Source organism: Papilio machaon, chromosome 20 (assembly GCF_912999745.1).
Source record: "Papilio machaon chromosome 20, ilPapMach1.1, whole genome shotgun sequence".
Lineage (NCBI taxonomy): Eukaryota > Metazoa > Arthropoda > Insecta > Lepidoptera > Papilionidae > Papilio > Papilio machaon.
The window spans coordinates 427,318-448,860 of record NC_060005.1 but is presented as its reverse complement, the minus strand read 5'-3'; the positions used below and the strand labels follow the sequence as shown (position 1 = coordinate 448,860).

At 38.6% G+C, this 21,543-nt stretch overlaps 1 protein-coding gene across 1 annotated transcript in view; it reads left to right on the top strand.

Annotated features, from left to right (window-relative positions):
• Positions 1-21,543, top strand: part of LOC106721142 (microtubule-associated protein futsch) — a 110,774-nt gene that overhangs the window by 80,185 nt on the left and 9,046 nt on the right. Inside the window, exons 9-61 of the mRNA XM_045682985.1 lie at positions 43-93; positions 166-285; positions 424-1,677; positions 1,729-2,218; positions 2,411-4,782; positions 4,975-5,352; positions 5,734-5,853; positions 5,926-6,045; positions 6,187-6,318; positions 6,376-6,438; positions 6,568-6,621; positions 7,078-7,197; positions 7,336-7,389; positions 7,528-7,581; positions 7,720-7,782; positions 7,915-8,046; positions 8,614-8,814; positions 8,875-8,934; positions 8,998-9,126; positions 9,256-9,309; positions 9,448-9,501; positions 9,574-9,702; positions 9,835-9,894; positions 10,024-10,158; positions 10,219-10,278; positions 10,408-10,461; positions 10,603-10,653; positions 10,726-10,854; positions 10,984-11,046; positions 11,110-11,238; positions 11,368-11,421; positions 11,482-12,429; positions 12,520-12,654; positions 12,712-12,846; positions 12,907-12,966; positions 13,006-13,395; positions 13,480-13,542; positions 13,606-13,734; positions 13,798-13,926; positions 13,990-14,118; positions 14,248-14,382; positions 14,440-14,574; positions 14,635-14,694; positions 14,824-14,886; positions 15,016-18,384; positions 18,475-18,525; positions 18,856-18,909; positions 19,240-19,302; positions 19,432-19,485; positions 19,624-19,686; positions 19,816-19,869; positions 20,392-20,454; positions 20,614-21,285. Of these exons, the coding sequence (XP_045538941.1) occupies positions 43-93; positions 166-285; positions 424-1,677; positions 1,729-2,218; positions 2,411-4,782; positions 4,975-5,352; positions 5,734-5,853; positions 5,926-6,045; positions 6,187-6,318; positions 6,376-6,438; positions 6,568-6,621; positions 7,078-7,197; positions 7,336-7,389; positions 7,528-7,581; positions 7,720-7,782; positions 7,915-8,046; positions 8,614-8,814; positions 8,875-8,934; positions 8,998-9,126; positions 9,256-9,309; positions 9,448-9,501; positions 9,574-9,702; positions 9,835-9,894; positions 10,024-10,158; positions 10,219-10,278; positions 10,408-10,461; positions 10,603-10,653; positions 10,726-10,854; positions 10,984-11,046; positions 11,110-11,238; positions 11,368-11,421; positions 11,482-12,429; positions 12,520-12,654; positions 12,712-12,846; positions 12,907-12,966; positions 13,006-13,395; positions 13,480-13,542; positions 13,606-13,734; positions 13,798-13,926; positions 13,990-14,118; positions 14,248-14,382; positions 14,440-14,574; positions 14,635-14,694; positions 14,824-14,886; positions 15,016-18,384; positions 18,475-18,525; positions 18,856-18,909; positions 19,240-19,302; positions 19,432-19,485; positions 19,624-19,686; positions 19,816-19,869; positions 20,392-20,454; positions 20,614-21,285 (13,893 nt within the window). The remainder of the gene's footprint in view (positions 1-42; positions 94-165; positions 286-423; positions 1,678-1,728; positions 2,219-2,410; positions 4,783-4,974; positions 5,353-5,733; positions 5,854-5,925; positions 6,046-6,186; positions 6,319-6,375; positions 6,439-6,567; positions 6,622-7,077; positions 7,198-7,335; positions 7,390-7,527; positions 7,582-7,719; positions 7,783-7,914; positions 8,047-8,613; positions 8,815-8,874; positions 8,935-8,997; positions 9,127-9,255; positions 9,310-9,447; positions 9,502-9,573; positions 9,703-9,834; positions 9,895-10,023; positions 10,159-10,218; positions 10,279-10,407; positions 10,462-10,602; positions 10,654-10,725; positions 10,855-10,983; positions 11,047-11,109; positions 11,239-11,367; positions 11,422-11,481; positions 12,430-12,519; positions 12,655-12,711; positions 12,847-12,906; positions 12,967-13,005; positions 13,396-13,479; positions 13,543-13,605; positions 13,735-13,797; positions 13,927-13,989; positions 14,119-14,247; positions 14,383-14,439; positions 14,575-14,634; positions 14,695-14,823; positions 14,887-15,015; positions 18,385-18,474; positions 18,526-18,855; positions 18,910-19,239; positions 19,303-19,431; positions 19,486-19,623; positions 19,687-19,815; positions 19,870-20,391; positions 20,455-20,613; positions 21,286-21,543) is intronic.

Sequence of the window (21,543 nt, the reverse complement as noted above, 5' to 3'; positions counted from 1 at the left end):
AGTGCTGTTGATGAAAAACTGACTATTGTCACACTTGAGAAGGAGAAAACGCCAAGCCCTGTTGATAAGATGGACAAGAAAGAAATACCAGCTGTGACTGCAGTTGATGAAAAACTAACTATTGACAAACTTGAAAAAGACAAAACACCAAGTCCTCTCGATAAGGAAGAAAAGGTTGAAAAGCCAGTTCGAAGTGCTGTTGATGAAATACCATCTGTTGACACACTTGAGAAAGAGAAAACACCAAGCCCTGTCGATAAGATGGACAAGGTTGAATTACCAGCTGTGACTGCAGTTGATGAAAAACTAACTATTGACAAACTTGAAAAAGACAAAACGCCGAGTCCTCTCGATAAGGAAGAAAAGGTTGAAAAGCCAGTTCCAAGTGCTGTTGATGAAAAACCATCTGTTGTCACACTAAAGAAAGAGAAAACACCAAGCCCTGTCGATAAGATGGACAAGAAAGAAATACCAGTTTCAACTGCAGTAGATGAAAAACAAATTATTGTCAAACTTGAAAAAGACAAAACACCAAGTCCTCTCGATAAGGAAGAAAAGGTTGAAAAGCCAGTGCCAAGTGCTGTTGATGAAAAACTGACTATTGTCACACTTGAGAAGGAGAAAACGCCAAGCCCTGTTGATAAGATGGACAAGGTTGAATTACCAGCTGTGACTGCAGTTGATGAAAAACTAACTATTGACAAACTTGAAAAAGACAAAACGCCCAGTCCTCTCGATAAGGAAGAAAAGGTTGAAAAGCCAGTTCCAAGTGCTGTTGATGAAAAACCATCTGTTGACACACTTGAGAAAGAGAAAAAACCAAGCCCTATCGATAAGATGGACAAGAAAGAAATACCAATTTCAACTGCAGTAGATGAAAAACAAATTATTGACAAACTTGAAAAAGACAAAACGCCAAGTCCTCTCGATAAGGAAGAAAAGGTTGAAAAGCCAGTTCCAAGTTCTGTTGATGAAAAACCATCTGTTGACACACTTAAGAAAGAGAAAACACCAAGCCCTGTTGATAAGATGGACAAGAAAGAAATACCAGCTGTGACTGCAGTTGATGAAAAACTAACTATTGACAAACTTGAAAAAGACAAAACGCCGAGTCCTCTCGATAAGGAAGAAAAGGTTGAAAAGCCAGTTCCAAGTGCTGTTGATGAAAAACCATCTGTTGAGACACTTGAGAAAGAGAAAACACCAAGCCCTGTTGATAAGATGGACAAGGTTGAATTACCAGCTGTGACTGCAGTTGCTGAAAAACTAACTATTGACAAACTTGAAAAAGACAAAACGCCCAGTCCTCACGATAAGGAAGAAAAGGTTGAAAAGCCAGTTCCAAGTGCTGTTGATGAAAAACCATCTGTTGACACACTTGAGAAAGAGAAAACACCAAGCCCTGTTGTTAAGATGGACAAGGTTGAATTACCAGCTGTGACTGCAGTTGATGAAAAACTAACTATTGACAAACTTGAAAAAGACAAAACGCCGAGTCCTCTCGATAAGGAAGAAAAGGTTGAAAAGCCAGTTCCAAGTGCTGTTGATGAAAAACCATCTGTTGACACACTTGAGAAAGAGAAAACACCAAGCCCTGTCGATAAGATGGACAAGAAAGAAATACCAGTTTCAACTGCAGTAGATGAAAAACAAATTATTGACAAACTTGAAAAAGACAAAACACCAAGTCCTCTCGATAAGGAAGAAAAGGTTGAAAAGCCAGTGCCAAGTGCTGTTGATGAAAAACTGACTATTGTCACACTTGAGAAGGAGAAAACGCCAAGCCCTGTTGATAAGATGGACAAGGTTGAATTACCAGTTTCAACTGCAGTAGATGAAAAACAAATTATTGACAAACTTGAAAAAGATAAAACACCAAGTCCTCTCGATAAGGAAGAAAAGGTTGAAAAGCCAGTTCGAAGTGCTGTTGATGAAATACCATCTGTTGACACACTTGAGAAAGAGAAAACACCAAGCCCTGTCGATAAGATGGACAAGGTTGAATTACCAGCTGTGACTGCAGTTGATGAAAAACTAACTATTGACAAACTTGAAAAAGACAAAACGCCGAGTCCTCTCGATAAGGAAGAAAAGGTTGAAAAGCCAGTTCCAAGTGCTGTTGATGAAAAACCATCTGTTGACACACTTGAGAAAGAGAAAACACCAAGCCCTGTCGATAAGATGGACAAGAAAGAAATACCAGTTTCAACTGCAGTAGATGAAAAACAAATTATTGTCAAACTTGAAAAAGACAAAACACCAAGTCCTCTCGATAAGGAAGAAAAGGTTGAAAAGCCAGTGCCAAGTGCTGTTGATGAAAAACTGACTATTGTCACACTTGAGAAGGAGAAAACGCCAAGCCCTGTTGATAAGATGGACAAGGTTGAATTACCAGTTTCAACTGCAGTAGATGAAAAACAAATTATTGACAAACTTGAAAAAGATAAAACACCAAGTCCTCTCGATAAGGAAGAAAAGGTCGAAAAGCCAGTCCCAAGTGCTGTTGATGAAAAACTGACTGATGTCACACTTGAGAAGGAGAAAACGCCAAGCCCTGTTGATAAGATGGACAAGGTTGAATTACCAGCTGTGACTGCAGTTGATGAAAAACTAACTATTGACAAACTTGAAAAAGACAAAACGCCCAGTCCTCTCGATAAGGAAGAAAAGGTTGAAAAGCCAGTCCCAAGTGCTGTTGATGAAAAACTGACTGATGTCACACTTGAGAAGGAGAAAACGCCAAGCCCTGTTGATAAGATGGACAAGGTTGAATTACCAGCTGTGACTGCAGTTGATGAAAAACTAACTATTGACAAACTTGAAAAAGACAAAACGCCCAGTCCTCTCGATAAGGAAGAAAAGGTTGAAAAGCCAGTTCCAAGTGCTGTTGATGAAAAACCATCTGTTGACACACTTGAGAAAGAGAAAACGCCAAGCCCTGTTGATAAGATGGACAAGGTTGAATTACCAGTTTCAACTGCAGTAGATGAAAAACAAATTATTGACAAACTTGAAAAAGACAAAACACCAAGTCCTCTCGATAAGGAAGAAAAGGTTGAAAAGCCAGTGCCAAGTGCTGTTGATGAAAAACTGACTATTGTCACACTTGAGAAGGAGAAAACGCCAAGCCCTGTTGATAAGATGGACAAGGTTGAATTACCAGTTTCAACTGCAGTAGATGAAAAACAAATTATTGACAAACTTGAAAAAGATAAAACACCAAGTCCTCTCGATAAGGAAGAAAAGGTTGAAAAGCCAGTTCGAAGTGCTGTTGATGAAATACCATCTGTTGACACACTTGAGAAAGAGAAAACACCAAGCCCTGTCGATAAGATGGACAAGGTTGAATTACCAGCTGTGACTGCAGTTGATGAAAAACTAACTATTGACAAACTTGAAAAAGACAAAACGCCGAGTCCTCTCGATAAGGAAGAAAAGGTTGAAAAGCCAGTTCCAAGTGCTGTTGATGAAAAACCATCTGTTGACACACTTGAGAAAGAGAAAACACCAAGCCCTGTCGATAAGATGGACAAGGTTGAATTACCAGTTTCAACTGCAGTAGATGAAAAACAAATTATTGACAAACTTGAAAAAGATAAAACACCAAGTCCTCTCGATAAGGAAGAAAAGGTTGAAAAGCCAGTCCCAAGTGCTGTTGATGAAAAACTGACTGATGTCACACTTGAGAAGGAGAAAACGCCAAGCCCTGTTGATAAGATGGACAAGGTTGAATTACCAGTTTCAACTGCAGTAGATGAAAAACAAATTATTGACAAACTTGAAAAAGACAAAACACCAAGTCCTCTCGATAAGGAAGAAAAGGTTGAAAAGCCAGTGCCAAGTGCTGTTGATGAAAAACTGACTATTGTCACACTTGAGAAGGAGAAAACGCCAAGCCCTGTTGATAAGATGGACAAGGTTGAATTACCAGTTTCAACTGCAGTAGATGAAAAACAAATTATTGACAAACTTGAAAAAGATAAAACACCAAGTCCTCTCGATAAGGAAGAAAAGGTTGAAAAGCCAGTCCCAAGTGCTGTTGATGAAAAACTGACTGATGTCACACTTGAGAAGGAGAAAACGCCAAGCCCTGTTGATAAGATGGACAAGGTTGAATTACCAGCTGTGACTGCAGTTGATGAAAAACTAACTATTGACAAACTTGAAAAAGACAAAACGCCGAGTCCTCTCGATAAGGAAGAAAAGGTTGAAAAGCCAGTTCCAAGTGCTGTTGATGAAAAACCATCTGTTGACACACTTGAGAGAGAGAAAACACCAAGCCCTGTTGATAAGATGGACAAGGTTGAATTACCAGCTGTGACTGCAGTTGATGGAAAATTAACTATTGACAAACTTGAAAAAGACAAAACGCCCAGTCCTCTCGATAAGGAAGAAAAGGTTGAAAAGCCAGTTCCAAGTGATGTTGATGAAAAACCATTTGTTGACACACTTGAGAAGGAAAAAACACCAGGCCATGATGATAAGATGGACAAGGTTGAATTACCAGCTGTGACTGCAGTTGATGAAAAACAAACTATTGACATACTTGAAAAAGACAAAACGCCGAGTCCTCTCGATAAGGAAGAAAAGGTTGAAAAGCCAGTTCCAAGTGATGTTGATGAAAAACCATCTGTTGACACACTTGAGAAAGAGAAAACACCAAGCCCTGTTGATAAGATGGACAAGGTTGAATTACCAGCTGTGACTGCAGTTGATGAAAAACTAACTATTGACAAACTTGAAAAAGACAAAACGCCAAGTCCTCTCGATAAGGAAGAAAAGGTTGAAAAGCCAGTTCCAAATGATGTTGATGAAAAACCATCTGTTGAAACACTTGAGAAGGAGAAAGTGCCAAGCCCTGTCGATAAGATGGACAAGAAAGAAATACCAATTTCAACTGCAGTAGATGAAAAACAAATTATTGGCAAACTTGAAAAAGAAAAAACGCCAAATCTTTTCGATAAGGAAGAAAAGGTTGAAAAGCCAGTGCCAAGTGCTGTTGATGAAAAACAGACTGTTGTCACACTTGAGAAGGAGAAAACGCAAAGCCCTGTTGATAAGATGGACAAGGTTGAATTACCAGTTTCAACTGCAGTAGATGAAAAACAAATTATTGACAAACTTGAAAAAGATAAAACACCAAGTCCTCTCGATAAGGAAGAAAAGGTTGAAAAGCCAGTTCGAAGTGCTGTTGATGAAATACCATCTGTTGACACACTTGAGAAAGAGAAAACACCAAGCCCTGTCGATAAGATGGACAAGGTTGAATTACCAGCTGTGACTGCAGTTGATGAAAAACTAACTATTGACAAACTTGAAAAAGACAAAACGCCAAGTCCTCTCGATAAGGAAGAAAAGGTTGAAAAGCCAGTTCCAAGTGCTGTTGATGAAAAACCATATGTTGACACACTTGAGAAAGAGAAAACGCCAAGCCCTGTTGATAAGATGGACAAGAAAGAAATACCAGTTCCGACTGCAGTAGATGAAAAACAAATTATTGACAAACTTGAAAAAGACAAAACGCCGAGTCCTCTCGATAAGGTAGAAAAGGTTGAAAAGCCAGTTCCAATTGATGTTGATGAAAAACCATCTGTTGACACACTTGAGAAAGAGAAAACACCAAGCCCTGTTGATAAGATGGACAAGAAAGAAATACCAGTTTCGACTGCAGTACATGAAAAACAAATTATTGACAAACTGGAAAAAGACAAAACACCAAGTCCTCTCGATAAGGAAGAAAAGGTTGAAAAGCCAGTCCCAAGTGTTGTTGATGAAAAACTGACTGTTGTCACAATTGAGAAGGAGAAAACGCCAAGCCCTGTTGATAAGATGGACAAGAAAGAAATACCAGCTGTGACTGCAGTTGATGAAAAACTAACTATTGACAAACTTGAAAAAGACAAAACGCCAAGTCCTCTCGATAAGGAAGAAAAGGTTGAAAAGCCAGTTCGAAGTGCTGTTGATGAAATACCATCTGTTGACACACTTGAGAAAGAGAAAACACCAAGCCCTGTCGATAAGATGGACAAGGTTGAATTACCAGCTGTGACTGCAGTTGATGAAAAACTAACTATTGACAAACTTGAAAAAGACAAAACGCCGAGTCCTCTCGATAAGGAAGAAAAGGTTGAAAAGCCAGTTCCAAGTGCTGTTGATGAAAAACCATCTGTTGAAACACTTGAGAAGGAGAAAGTGCCAAGCCCTGTCGATAAGATGGACAAGAAAGAAATACCAGTTTCAACTGCAGTAGATGAAAAACAAGTTATTGGCAAACTTGAAAAAGAAAAAACGCCAAGTCTTTTCGATAAGGAAGAAAAGGTTGAAAAGCCAGTGCCAAGTGCTGTTGATGAAAAACTGACTGTTGACACACTTGAGAAAGAAAAACCACCAAGCCCTGTTGATAAGATGGACAAGAAAGAAATACCAGTTTCGACTGCAGTAGATGAAAAACAAATTATTGACAAACTTGAAAAAGACAAAACACCAAGTCCTCTCGATAAGGAAGAAAAGGTTGAAAAGCCAGTTCCAAGTGATGTTGATGAAAAACCATCTGTTGACACACTTGAGAAAGAGAAAACACCAAGCCCTGTTGATAAGATGGACAAGGTTGAATTACCAGCTGTGACTGCAGTTGATGAAAAACTAACTATTGACAAACTTGAAAAAGACAAAACGCCAAGTCCTCTCGATAAGGAAGAAAAGGTTGAAAAGCCAGTTCCAAGTGCTGTTGATGAAAAACCATATGTTGACACACTTGAGAAAGAGAAAACGCCAAGCCCTGTTGATAAGATGGACAAGAAAGAAATACCAGTTCCGACTGCAGTAGATGAAAAACAAATTATTGACAAACTTGAAAAAGACAAAACGCCGAGTCCTCTCGATAAGGTAGAAAAGGTTGAAAAGCCAGTTCCAATTGATGTTGATGAAAAACTATCTGTTGACACACTTGAGAAAGAGAAAACACCAAGCCCTGTTGATAAGATGGACAAGAAAGAAATACCAGTTTCGACTGCAGTACATGAAAAACAAATTATTGACAAACTGGAAAAAGACAAAACACCAAGTCCTCTCGATAAGGAAGAAAAGGTTGAAAAGCCAGTCCCAAGTGTTGTTGATGAAAAACTGACTGTTGTCACAATTGAGAAGGAGAAAACGCCAAGCCCTGTTGATAAGATGGACAAGAAAGAAATACCAGCTGTGACTGCAGTTGATGAAAAACTAACTATTGACAAACTTGAAAAAGACAAAACGCCAAGTCCTCTCGATAAGGAAGAAAAGGTTGAAAAGCCAGTTCCAAGTGCTGTTGATGAAAAACTGACTGTTGTCACACTTGAGAAAGAGAAAACACCAAGCCCTGTTGATAAGATGGACAAGAAAGAAATACCAGCTGTGACTGCAGTTGATGAAAAACTAACTATTGACAAACTTGAAAAAGATAAAACGCCAAGTCCTCTCGATAAGGAAGAAAAGGTTGAAAAGCCAGTTCCAAGTGCTGTTGATGAAAAACCAACTGTTGACACACTTGAGAAAGAGAAAACACCAAGCCCTGTTGATAAGATGGACAAGGTTGAATTACCAGCTGTGACTGCAGTTGATGAAAAACTAACTATTGACAAACTTGAAAAAGACAAAACGCCGAGTCCTCTCGATAAGGAAGAAAAGGTTGAAAAGCCAGTGCCAAGTGCTGTTGATGAAAAACTACCTGTTGACACACTTGAGAAAGAGAAAACACCAAGCCCTGTCGATAAGATGGACAAGAAAGAAATACCAGTTTCAACTGCAGTAGATGAAAAACAAATTATTGACAAACTTGAAAAATACAAAACGCCCAGTCCTCTCGATAAGGAAGAAAAAGTTGAAAAGCCAGTTCCAAGCGATGTTGATGAAAAACCATCTGTTGACACACTTGAGAAGGAGAAAGTGCCAAGCCCTGTCGATAAGATGGACAAGAAAGAAATACCAATTTCAACTGCAGTAGATGAAAAACAAATTATTGGCAAACTTGAAAAAGAAAAAACGCCAAGTCCTTTCGATAAGGAAGAAAAGGTTGAAAAGCCAGTGCCAAGTGCTGTTGATGAAAAACTGACTGTTGACACACTTGAGAAAGAGAAAACACCAAGCCCTGTTGATAAGATGGACAAGAAAGAAATACCAGTTTCGACTGCAGTAGATGAAAAACAAATTATTGACAAACTTGAAAAAGACAAAACACCAAGTCCTCTCGATAAGGAAGAAAAGGTTGAAAAGCCAGTTCCAAGTGCTGTTGATGAAAAACCATCTGTTGACACACTTGAGAAAGAGAAAACACCAAGCCCTGTTGATAAGATGGACAAGAAAGAAATACCAGCTGTGACTGCAGTAGATGAAAAACAAATTATTGACAAACTTGAAAAAGACAAAACACCAAGTCCTCTCGATAAGGAAGAAAAGGTTGAAAAGCCAGTTCCAAGTGCTGTTGATGAAAAACCATCTGTTGACACACTTGAGAAAGAGAAAACGCCAAGCCCTGTTGATAAGATGGACAAGAAAGAAATACCAGCTGTGACTGCAGTAGATGAAAAACAAATTATTGACAAACTTGAAAAAGACAAAACGCCGAGTCCTCTCGATAAGGAAGAAAAGGTTGAAAAGCCAGTCCCAAGTGTTGTTGATGAAAAACTGACTGTTGTCACACTTGAGAAGGAGAAAACGCTAAGCCCTGTTGATAAGATGGACAAGAAAGAAATACCAGTTCCAACTGCAGTAGATGAAAAACAAATTATTGACAAACTTGAAAAAGAAAAAACGCCCAGTCATCTCGATAAGGAAGAAAAGGTTGAAAAGCCAGTCCCAAGTGCTGTTGATGAAAAACTGACTGTTGTCACACTTGAGAAGGAGAAAACGCCAAGCCCTGTTGATAAGATGGACAAGAAAGAAATACCAGTTTCGACTGCAGTACATGAAAAACAAATTATTGACAAACTGGAAAAAGACAAAACGCCAAGTCCTCTCGATAAGGAAGAAAAGGTTGAAAAGCCAGTTCCAAGTGATGTTGGTGAAAAACTGACTGTTGACACACTTGAGAAAGAGAAAACACCAAGCCCTGTCGATAAGATGGACAAGAAAGAAATACCAGTTTCAACTGCAGTAGATGAAAAACAAATTATTGACAAGCTTGAAAAAGACAAAACGCCCAGTCCTCTCGATAAGGAAGATAAGGTTGAAAAGCCAGTCCCAAGTGCTGTTGATGAAAAACTGTCTGTTGTCACACTTGAGAAAGAGAAAACACCAAGCCCTGTTGATAAGATGGACAAGAAAGAAATACCAGCTGTGACTGCAGTTGATGAAAAACTAACTATTGACAAACTTGAAAAAGACAAAACGCCAAGTCCTCTCGATAAGGAAGAAAAGGTTGAAAAGCCAGTTCCAAGTGCTGTTGATGAAAAACCAACTGTTGACACACTTGAGAAAGAGAAAACACCAAGCCCTGTTGATAAGATGGACAAGGTTGAATTACCAGCTGTGACTGCAGTTGATGAAAAAATAACTATTGACAAACTTGAAAAAGACAAAACACCAAGTCCTCTCGATAAGGAAGAAAAGGTAGAAAAGCCAGTGCCAAGTGCTGTTGATGAAAAACTGACTATTGTCACACTTGAGAAGGAGAAAACGCCAAGCCCGGTTGATAAGATGGACAAGGTTGAATTACCAGTTTCAACTGCAGTAGATGAAAAACAAATTATTGACAAACTTGAAAAAGACAAAACACCAAGTCCTCTCGATAAGGAAGAAAAGGTTGAAAAGCCAGTTCCAAGTGCTGTTGATGAAAAACCATCTGTTGAAACACTTGAGAAGGAGAAAACGCCAAGCCCTGTTGATAAGATGGACAAGAAAGAAATACCAGTTTCTACTGCAGTAGATGAAAAACAAATTATTGACAAACTTGAAAAAGACAAAACACCAAGTCCTCTCGATAAGGAAGAAAAGGTTGAAAAGCCAGTTCCAAGTGATGTTGATGAAAAACCATCTGTTGACACACTTGAGAAAGAGAAAACACCAAGCCCTGTTGATAAGATGGACAAGGTTGAATTACCAGCTTTGAGTGCAGTTGATGAAAATCTAACTATTGACAAACTTGAAAAAGACAAAACGCCGAGTCCTTTCGATAAGGAAGAAAAGGTTGAAAAGCCAGTTCCAAGTGCTGTTGATGAAAAACCATATGTTGACACACTTGAGAAGGAGAAAACGCCAAGCCCTGTTGATAAGATGGACAAGAAAGAAATACCAGTTTCGACTGCAGTAGATGAAAAACAAATTATTGACAAACTTGAAAAAGACAAAACACCAAGTCCTCTCGATAAGGAAGAAAAGGTTGAAAAGCCAGTTCCAAGTGATGTTGATGAAAAACCATCTGTTGACACACTTGAGAAAGAGAAAACACCAAGCCCTGTTGATAAGATGGACAAGGTTGAATTACCAGCTGTGACTGCATTTGATGAAAAACTAACTATTGACAAACTTGAAAAAGACAAAACGCAGAGTCCTCTCGATAAGGAGAAAAAGGTTGAAAAGCCAGTCCCAAGTGCTGTTGATGAAAAACTGACTGTTGTGACACTTGAGAAGGAGAAAACGCCAAGCCCTGTTGATAAGATGGACAAGGTTGAATTACCAGCTGTGACTGCAGTTGATGAAAAAATAACTATTGACAAACTTGAAAAAGACAAAACACCAAGTCCTCTCGATAAGGAAGAAAAGGTCGAAAAGCCAGTGCCAAGTGCTGTTGATGAAAAACTGACTATTGTCACGCTTGAGAAGGAGAAAACGCCAAGCCCTGTTGATAAGATGGACAAGGTTGAATTACCAGTTTCAACTGCAGTAGATGAAAAACAAATTATTGACAAACTTGAAAAAGACAAAACACCAAGTCCTCTCGATAAGGAAGAAAAGGTTGAAAAGCCAGTTCCAAGTGATGTTGATGAAAAACCATCTGTTGACACACTTGAGAAAGAGAAAACACCAAGCCCTGTCGATAAGATGGACAAGAAAGAAATACCAGTTTCAACTGCAGTAGATGAAAAACAAATTATTGACAAACTTGAAAAAGACAAAACACCAAGTCCTCTCGATAAGGAAGAAAAGTTTGAAAAGCCAGTGCCAAGTGCTGTTGATGAAAAACTGACTATTGTCACACTTGAGAAAGAGAAAACCCCAAGCCCTGTTGATAAGATGGACAAGGTTGAATTACCAGCTGTTACTGCAGTAGATGAAAAACAAATTATTGACAAACTTGAAAAAGACAAAACGCCGAGTCCTCTCGATAAGGAAGAAAAGGTTGAAAAGCCAGTTCCAAGTGATGTTGATGAAAAACCATCTTTTGACACACTTGAGAAAGAGAAAACACCAAGCCCTGTTGATAAGATGGACAAGGTTGAATTACCAGCTGTGACTGCATTTGATGAAAAACTAACTATTGACAAACTTGAAAAAGACAAAACGCAGAGTCCTCTCGATAAGGAGAAAAAGGTTGAAAAGCCAGTCCCAAGTGCTGTTGATGAAAAACTGACTGTTGTGACACTTGAGAAGGAGAAAACGCCAAGCCCTGTTGATAAGATGGACAAGGTTGAATTACCAGCCGTGACTGCAGTTGATGAAAAAATAACTATTGACAAACTTGAAAAAGACAAAACACCAAGTCCTCTCGATAAGGAAGAAAAGGTCGAAAAGCCAGTGCCAAGTGCTGTTGATGAAAAACTGACTATTGTCACGCTTGAGAAGGAGAAAACGCCAAGCCCTGTTGATAAGATGGACAAGGTTGAATTACCAGTTTCAACTGCAGTAGATGAAAAACAAATTATTGACAAACTTGAAAAAGACAAAACACCAAGTCCTCTCGATAAGGAAGAAAAGGTTGAAAAGCCAGTTCCAAGTGATGTTGATGAAAAACCATCTGTTGACACACTTGAGAAAGAGAAAACACCAAGCCCTGTTGATAAGATGGACAAGGTTGAATTACCAGCTGTGACTGCAGTTGATGAAAAACTAACTATTGACAAACTTGAAAAAGACAAAACGCCGAGTCCTTTCGATAAGGAAGAAAAGGTTGAAAAGCCAGTTCCAAGTGCTGTTGATGAAAAATCATATGTTGACACACTTGAGAAAGAGAAAACGCCAAGCCCTGTTGATAAGATGGACAAGAAAGAAATACCAGTTTCGACTGCAGTAGATGAAAAACAAATTATTGACAAACTTGAAAAAGACAAAACACCAAGTCCTCTCGATAAGGAAGAAAAGGTTGAAAAGCCAGTTCCAAGTGCTGTTGATGAAAAATCATATGTTGACACACTTGAGAAAGAGAAAACGCCAAGCCCTGTTGATAAGATGGACAAGAAAGAAATACCAGTTTCGACTGCAGTAGATGAAAAACAAATTATTGACAAACTTGAAAAAGACAAAACACCAAGTCCTCTCGATAAGGAAGAAAAGGTTGAAAAGCCAGTTCCAAGTGATGTTGATGAAAAACCATCTGTTGACACACTTGAGAAAGAGAAAACACCAAGCCCTGTTGATAAGATGGACAAGGTTGAATTACCAGCTGTTACTGCAGTTGATGAAAAACAAATTATTGACAAACTTGAAAAAAACAAAACACCAAGTCCTCTTGATAAGGAAGAAAAGGTTGAAAAGCCAGTTCCAAGTGATGTTGATGAAAAACCATCTTTTGACACACTTGAGAAAGAGAAAACACCAAGCCCTGTTGATAAGATGGACAAGGTTGAATTACCAGCTGTGACTTCAGTTGATGAAAAGCTAACTATTGACAAACTTGAAGAAGACAAAACGCCGAGTCCTCTCGATAAGGAAGAAAAGGTTGAAAAGCCAGTTCCAAGTGCTGTTGATGAAAAACCATCTGTTGACACACTTGAGAAGGAGAAAACGCCAAGCCCTGTTGATAAGATGGACAAGAAAGAAATACCAGTTTCTACTGCAGTAGATGAAAAACAAATTATTGACAAACTTGAAAAAGACAAAACACCAAGTCCTCTCGATAAGGAAGAAAAGGTTGAAAAGCCAGTGCCAAGTGCTGTTGATGAAAAACTGACTATTGTCACACTTGAGAAAGAGAAAACACCAAGCCCTGTTGATAAGATGGACAAGGTTGAATTACCAGCTGTTACTGCAGTAGATGAAAAACAAATTATTGACAAACTTGAAAAAGACAAAACACCAAGTCCTCTCGATAAGGAAGAAAAGATTGAAAAGCCAGTTCCAAGTGATGTTGATGAAAAACCATCTGTTGACACACTTGAGAAAGAGAAAACACCAAGCCCTGTTGATAAGATGGACAAGGTTGAATTACCAGCTGTGACTGCAGTTGATGAAAAACTAACTATTGACAAAATTGAAAAAGACAAAACACCAAGTCCTCTCGATAAGGAAGAAAAGGTTGAAAAGCCAGTTCCAAGTGATGTTGATGAAAAACTGACTGTTGTCACACTTGAGAAAGAGAAAACACCAAGCCCTGTTGATAGGATGGACAAGGTTGAATTACCAGCTGTTACTGCAGTAGATGAAAAAATAACTATTGACAAACTTGAAAAAGACAAAACACCAAGTCCTCTCGATAAGGAAGAAAAAGTCGAAAAGCCAGTGCCAAGTGCTGTTGATGAAAAACTGATTATTGTCGCACTTGAGAAGGAGAAAACGCCAAGCCCTGTTGATAAGATGGACAAGGTTGAATTACCAGTTTCAACTGCAGTAGATGAAAAACAAATTATTGACAAACTTGAAAAAGACAAAACACCAAGTCCTCTCGATAAGGAAGAAAAGGTTGAAAAGCCAGTTCCAAGTGCTGTTGATGAAAAATCATATGTTGACACACTTGAGAAAGAGAAAACGCCAAGCCCTGTTGATAAGATGGACAAGAAAGAAATACCAGTTTCGACTGCAGTAGATGAAAAACAAATTATTGACAAACTTGAAAAAGACAAAACACCAAGTCCTCTCGATAAGGAAGAAAAGGTTGAAAAGCCAGTTCCAAGTGCTGTTGATGAAAAATCATATGTTGACACACTTGAGAAAGAGAAAACGCCAAGCCCTGTTGATAAGATGGACAAGAAAGAAATACCAGTTTCGACTGCAGTAGATGAAAAACAAATTATTGACAAACTTGAAAAAGACAAAACACCAAGTCCTCTCGATAAGGAAGAAAAGGTTGAAAAGCCAGTTCCAAGTGATGTTGATGAAAAACCATCTGTTGACACACTTGAGAAAGAGAAAACACCAAGCCCTGTTGATAAGATGGACAAGGTTGAATTACCAGCTGTTACTGCAGTTGATGAAAAACAAATTATTGACAAACTTGAAAAAAACAAAACACCAAGTCCTCTTGATAAGGAAGAAAAGGTTGAAAAGCCAGTTCCAAGTGATGTTGATGAAAAACCATCTTTTGACACACTTGAGAAAGAGAAAACACCAAGCCCTGTTGATAAGATGGACAAGGTTGAATTACCAGCTGTGACTTCAGTTGATGAAAAGCTAACTATTGACAAACTTGAAGAAGACAAAACGCCGAGTCCTCTCGATAAGGAAGAAAAGGTTGAAAAGCCAGTTCCAAGTGCTGTTGATGAAAAACCATCTGTTGACACACTTGAGAAGGAGAAAACGCCAAGCCCTGTTGATAAGATGGACAAGAAAGAAATACCAGTTTCTACTGCAGTAGATGAAAAACAAATTATTGACAAACTTGAAAAAGACAAAACACCAAGTCCTCTCGATAAGGAAGAAAAGGTTGAAAAGCCAGTGCCAAGTGCTGTTGATGAAAAACTGACTATTGTCACACTTGAGAAAGAGAAAACACCAAGCCCTGTTGATAAGATGGACAAGGTTGAATTACCAGCTGTTACTGCAGTAGATGAAAAACAAATTATTGACAAACTTGAAAAAGACAAAACACCAAGTCCTCTCGATAAGGAAGAAAAGGTTGAAAAGCCAGTTCCAAGTGATGTTGATGAAAAACTGACTGTTGTCACACTTGAGAAAGAGAAAACACCAAGCCCTGTTGATAGGATGGACAAGGTTGAATTACCAGCTGTTACTGCAGTAGATGAAAAAATAACTATTGACAAACTTGAAAAAGACAAAACACCAAGTCCTCTCGATAAGGAAGAAAAAGTCGAAAAGCCAGTGCCAAGTGCTGTTGATGAAAAACTGACTATTGTCGCACTTGAGAAGGAGAAAACGCCAAGCCCTGTTGATAAGATGGACAAGGTTGAATTACCAGTTTCAACTGCAGTAGATGAAAAACAAATTATTGACAAACTTGAAAAAGACAAAACACCAAGTCCTCTCGATAAGGAAGAAAAGGTTGAAAAGCCAGTTCCAAGTGATGTTGATGAAAAACCATCTGTTGACACACTTGAGAAAGAGAAAACACCAAGCCCTGTCGATAAGATGGACAAGAAAGAAATACCAGTTTCAACTGCAGTAGATGAAAAACAAATTATTGACAAACTTGAAAAAGACAAAACACCAAGTCCTCTCGATAAGGAAGAAAAGTTTGAAAAGCCAGTGCCAAGTGCTGTTGATGAAAAACTGACTATTGTCACACTTGAGAAAGAGAAAACCCCAAGCCCTGTTGATAAGATGGACAAGGTTGAATTACCAGCTGTTACTGCAGTAGATGAAAAACAAATTATTGACAAACTTGAAAAAGACAAAACACCAAGTCCTCTCGATAAGGAAGAAAAGATTGAAAAGCCAGTTCCAAGTGATGTTGATGAAAAACCATCTGTTGACACACTTGAGAAAGAGAAAACACCAAGCCCTGTTGATAAGATGGACAAGGTTGAATTACCAGCTGTTACTGCAGTAGATGAAAAACAAATTATTGACAAACTTGAAAAAGACAAAACACCAAGTCCTCTCGATAAGGAAGAAAAGGTTGAAAAGCCAGTTCCAAGTGATGTTGATGAAAAACCATCTGTTGACACACTTGAGAAAGAGAAAACACCAAGCCCTGTTGATAAGATGGACAAGGTTGAATTACCAGCTGTGACTGCAGTTGATGAAAAACTAACTATTGACAAACTTGAAAAAGACAAAACGCCGAGTCCTTTCGATAAGGAAGAAAAGGTTGAAAAGCCAGTTCCAAGTGCTGTTGATGAAAAACCATCTGTTGACACACTTGAGAAGGAGAAAACGCCAAGCCCTGTTGATAAGATGGACAAGAAAGAAATACCAGTTTCTACTGCAGTAGATGAAAAACAAATTATTGACAAACTTGAAAAAGACAAAACACCAAGTCCTCTCGATAAGGAAGAAAAGTTTGAAAAGCCAGTGCCAAGTGCTGTTGATGAAAAACTGACTATTGTCACACTTGAGAAAGAGAAAACCCCAAGCCCTGTTGATAAGATGGACAAGGTTGAATTACCAGCTGTTACTGCAGTAGATGAAAAACAAATTATTGACAAACTTGAAAAAGACAAAACACCAAGTCCTCTCGATAAGGAAGAAAAGATTGAAAAGCCAGTTCCAAGTGATGTTGATGAAAAACCATCTGTTGACACACTTGAGAAAGAGAAAACACCAAGCCCTGTTGATAAGATGGACAAGGTTGAATTACCAGCTGTTACTGCAGTAGATGAAAAACAAATTATTGACAAACTTGAAAAAGACAAAACACCAAGTCCTCTCGATAAGGAAGAAAAGGTTGAAAAGCCAGTTCCAAGTGATGTTGATGAAAAACCATCTGTTGACACACTTGAGAAAGAGAAAACACCAAGCCCTGTTGATAAGATGGACAAGGTTGAATTACCAGCTGTGACTGCAGTTGATGAAAAACTAACTATTGACAAACTTGAAAAAGACAAAACGCCGAGTCCTTTCGATAAGGAAGAAAAGGTTGAAAAGCCAGTTCCAAGTGCTGTTGATGAAAAACCATCTGTTGACACACTTGAGAAGGAGAAAACGCCAAGCCCTGTTGATAAGATGGACAAGAAAGAAATACCAGTTTCTACTGCAGTAGATGAAAAACAAATTATTGACAAACTTGAAAAAGACAAAACACCAAGTCCTCTCGATAAGGAAGAAAAGGTTGAAAAGCCAGTGCCAAGTGCTGTTGATGAAAAACTGACTATTGTCACACTTGAGAAAGAGAAAACACCAAGCCCTGTTGATAAGATGGACAAGGTTGAATTACCAGCTGTTACTGCAGTAGATGAAAAACAAATTATTGACAAACTTGAAAAAGACAAAACACCAAGTCCTCTCGATAAGGAAGAAAAGATTGAAAAGCCAGTTCCAAGTGATGTTGATGAAAAACCATCTGTTGACACACTTGAGAAAGAGAAAACACCAAGCCCTGTTGATAAGATGGACAAGGTTGAATTACCAGCTGTGACTTCAGTTGATGAAAAGCTAACTATTGACAAACTTGAAGAAGACAAAACGCCGAGTCCTCTCGATAAGGAAGAAAAGGTTGAAAAGCCAGTTCCAAGTGCTGTTGATGAAAAACCATCTGTTGACACACTTGAGAAGGAGAAAACGCCAAGCCCTGTTGATAAGATGGACAAGAAAGAAATACCAGTTTCTACTGCAGTAGATGAAAAACAAATTATTGACAAACTTGAAAAAGACAAAACACCAAGTCCTCTCGATAAGGAAGAAAAGGTTGAAAAGCCAGTGCCAAGTGCTGTTGATGAAAAACTGACTATTGTCACACTTGAGAAAGAGAAAACACCAAGCCCTGTTGATAAGATGGACAAGGTTGAATTACCAGCTGTTACTGCAGTAGATGAAAAACAAATTATTGACAAACTTGAAAAAGACAAAACACCAAGTCCTCTCGATAAGGAAGAAAAGATTGAAAAGCCAGTTCCAAGTGATGTTGATGAAAAACCATCTGTTGACACACTTGAGAAAGAGAAAACACCAAGCCCTGTTGATAAGATGGACAAGGTTGAATTACCAGCTGTGACTGCAGTTGATGAAAAACTAACTATTGACAAACTTGAAAAAGACAAAACACCAAGTCCTCTCGATAAGGAAGAAAAGGTTGAAAAGCCAGTTCCAAGTGATGTTGATGAAAAACCATCTGTTGACACACTTGAGAAAGAGAAAACACCAAGCCCTGTTGATAAGATGGACAAGGTTGAATTACCAGCTGTTACTGCAGTAGATGAAAAACAAATTATTGACAAACTTGAAAAAGACAAAACACCAAGTCCTCTCGATAAGGAAGAAAAGGTTGAAAAGCCAGTTCCAAGTGATGTTGATGAAAAACCATCTGTTGACACACTTGAGAAAGAGAAAACACCAAGCCCTGTTGATAAGATGGACAAGGTTGAATTACCAGCTGTGACTGCATTTGATGAAAAACTAACTATTGACAAACTTGAAAAAGACAAAACGCAGAGTCCTCTCGATAAGGAGAAAAAGGTTGAAAAGCCAGTCCCAAGTGCTGTTGATGAAAAACTGACTGTTGTGACACTTGAGAAGGAGAAAACGCCAAGCCCTGTTGATAAGATGGACAAGGTTGAATTACCAGCTGTGACTGCAGTTGATGAAAAACAAATTATTGACAAACTTGAAAAAGACAAAACACCAAGTCCTCTCGATAAGGAAGAAAAGGTTGAAAAGCCAGTGCCAAGTGCTGTTGATGAAAAACTGACTATTGTCACACTTGAAAAAGAGAAAACACCAAGTCCTGTTGATAAGATGGACAAGGTTGAATTACCAGCTGTTACTGCAGTAGATGAAAAACAAATTATTGACAAACTTGAAAAAGACAAAACACCAAGTCCTCTCGATAAGGAAGAAAAGGTTGAAAAGCCAGTTCCAAGTGATGTTGATGAAAAACCATCTGTTGACACACTTGAGAAAGAGAAAACACCAAGCCCTGTTGATAAGATGGACAAGGTTGAATTACCAGCTGTTACTGCAGTTGATGAAAAACTAACTATTGACAAACTTGAAAAAGACAAAACGCCGAGTCCTCTCGATAAGGAAGAAAAGGTTGAAAAGCCAGTTCCAAGTGCTGTTGATGAAAAACCATCTGTTGACACACTTGAGAAAGAGAAAACGCCAAGCCCTGTTGATAAGATGGACAAGAAAGAAATACCAGTTTCGACTGCAGTAGATGAAAAACAAAGTATTGACAAACTTGAAAAAGACAAAACACCAAGTCCTCTCGATAAGGAAGAAAAGGTTGAAAAGCCAGTTCCAAGTGCTGTTGATGAAAAACCATCTGTTGTCACACTTGAGAAAGAGAAAACGCCAAGCCCTGTTGATAAGATGGACAAGAAAGAAATACCAGTTTCGACTGCAGTAGATGAAAAACAAATTATTGACAAACTTGAAAAAGACAAAACACCAAGTCCTCTCGATAAGGAAGAAAAGATTGAAAAGCCAGTTCCAAGTGATGTTGATGAAAAACCATCTGTTGACACACTTGAGAAAGAGAAAACACCAAGCCCTGTTGATAAGATGGACAAGGTTGAATTACCAGCTGTGACTGCAGTTGATGAAAAACTAACTATTGACAAACTTGAAAAAGACAAAACATCAAGTCCTCTCGATAAGGAAGAAAAGGTTGAAAAGCCAGTTCCAAGTGATGTTGATGAAAAACCATCTGTTGACACACTTGAGAAAGAGAAAACACCAAGCCCTGTTGTTAAGATGGACAAGGTTGAATTACCAGCTGTTACTGCAGTAGATGAAAAACAAATTATTGACAAACTTGAAAAAGACAAAACACCAAGTCCTCTCGATAAGGAAGAAAAGGTTGAAAAGCCAGTTCCAAGTGATGTTGATGAAAAACCATCTGTTGACACACTTGAGAAAGAGAAAACACCAAGCCCTGTTGATAAGATGGACAAGGTTGAATTACCAGCTGTTACTGCAGTTGATGAAAAACTAACTATTGACAAACTTGAAAAAGACAAAACGCCGAGTCCTCTCGATAAGGAAGAAAAGGTTGAAAAGCCAGTTCCAAGTGCTGTTGATGAAAAACCATCTGTTGACACACTTGAGAAAGAGAAAACGCCAAGCCCTGTTGATAAGATGGACAAGAAAGAAATACCAGTTTCGACTGCAGTAGATGAAAAACAAATTATTGACAAACTTGAAAAAGACAAAACACCAAGTCCTCTCGATAAGGAAGAAAAGGTTGAAAAGCCAGTTCCAAGTGCTGTTGATGAAAAACCATCTGTTGACACACTTGAGAAAGAGAAAACGCCAAGCCCTGTTGATAAGATGGACAAGAAAGAAATACCAGTTTCGACTGCAGTAGATGAAAAACAAGTTATTGACAAACTTGAAAAAGACAAAACACCAAGTCCTCTCGATAAGGAAGAAAAGGTTGAAAAGCCAGTTCCAAGTGCTGTTGATGAAAAACTGACTGTTGACACACTTGAGAAAGAGAAAACACCAAGCCCTGTCGATAAGATGGACAAGAAAGAAATACCAGTTTCAACTGCAGTAGATGAAAAACAAATTATTGACAAACTTGAAAAAGAAAAAACGCCGAGTCCTCTCGATAAGGAAGAAAAGGTTGAAAAGCCAGTTCCAAGTGCTGTTGATGAAAAACCATCTGTTGACACACTTGAGAAAGAGAAAACGCCAAGCCCTGTTGATAAGATGGACAAGAAAGAAATACCAATTTCAACTGCAGTAGATGAAAAACAAATTATTGACAAACTTGAAAAAGACAAAACACCAAGTCCTCTCGATAAGGAAGAAAAGGTTGAAAAGCCAGTGCCAAGTGCTGTTGATGAAAAACTGACTGTTGACACACTTGAGAAAGAGAAAACACCAAGCCCTGTTGATAAGATGGACAAGGTTGAATTACCAGCTGTTACTGCAGTAGATGAAAAACAAATTATTGACAAACTTGAAAAAGACAAAACACCAAGTCCTCTCGATAAGGAAGAAAAGGTTGAAAAGCCAGTTCCAAGTGATGTTGATGAAAAACCATTTGTTGACACACTTGAGAAAGAGACAACGCCAAGCCCTGTTGATAAGATGGACAAGGTTGAATTACCAGCTGTGACTGCAGTAGATGAAAAACTAACTATTGTCAAACTTGAAAAAGACAAAACGCCAAGTCCTCTCGATAAGGAAGAAAAGGTTGAAAAGCCAGTCCCAAGTGCTGTTGATGAAAAACCATCTGTTGAGACACTTGTGAAAGAGAAAACACCAAGCCCTGTTGATGAGATGGACAAGGTTGAATTACCAGCTGTGACTGCAGTTGATGAAAAACTAACTATTGTCAAACTTGAAAAAGACAAAACGCCAAGTCCTCTCGATAAGGAACAAAAGGTTGAAAAGCCAGTGCCAAGTGCTGTTGATGAAAAACCATCTGTTGACACACTTGAGAAAGAGAAAACGCCAAGCCCTGTTGATAAGATGGACAAGAAAGAAATACCAGTTTCGACTGCAGTAGATGAAAAACAAATTATTGACAAACTTGAAAAAGACAAAACACCAAGTCCTCTCGATAAGGAAGAAAAGGTTGAAAAGCCAGTTCCAAGTGCTGTTGATGAAAAACTGACTGTTGACACACTTGAG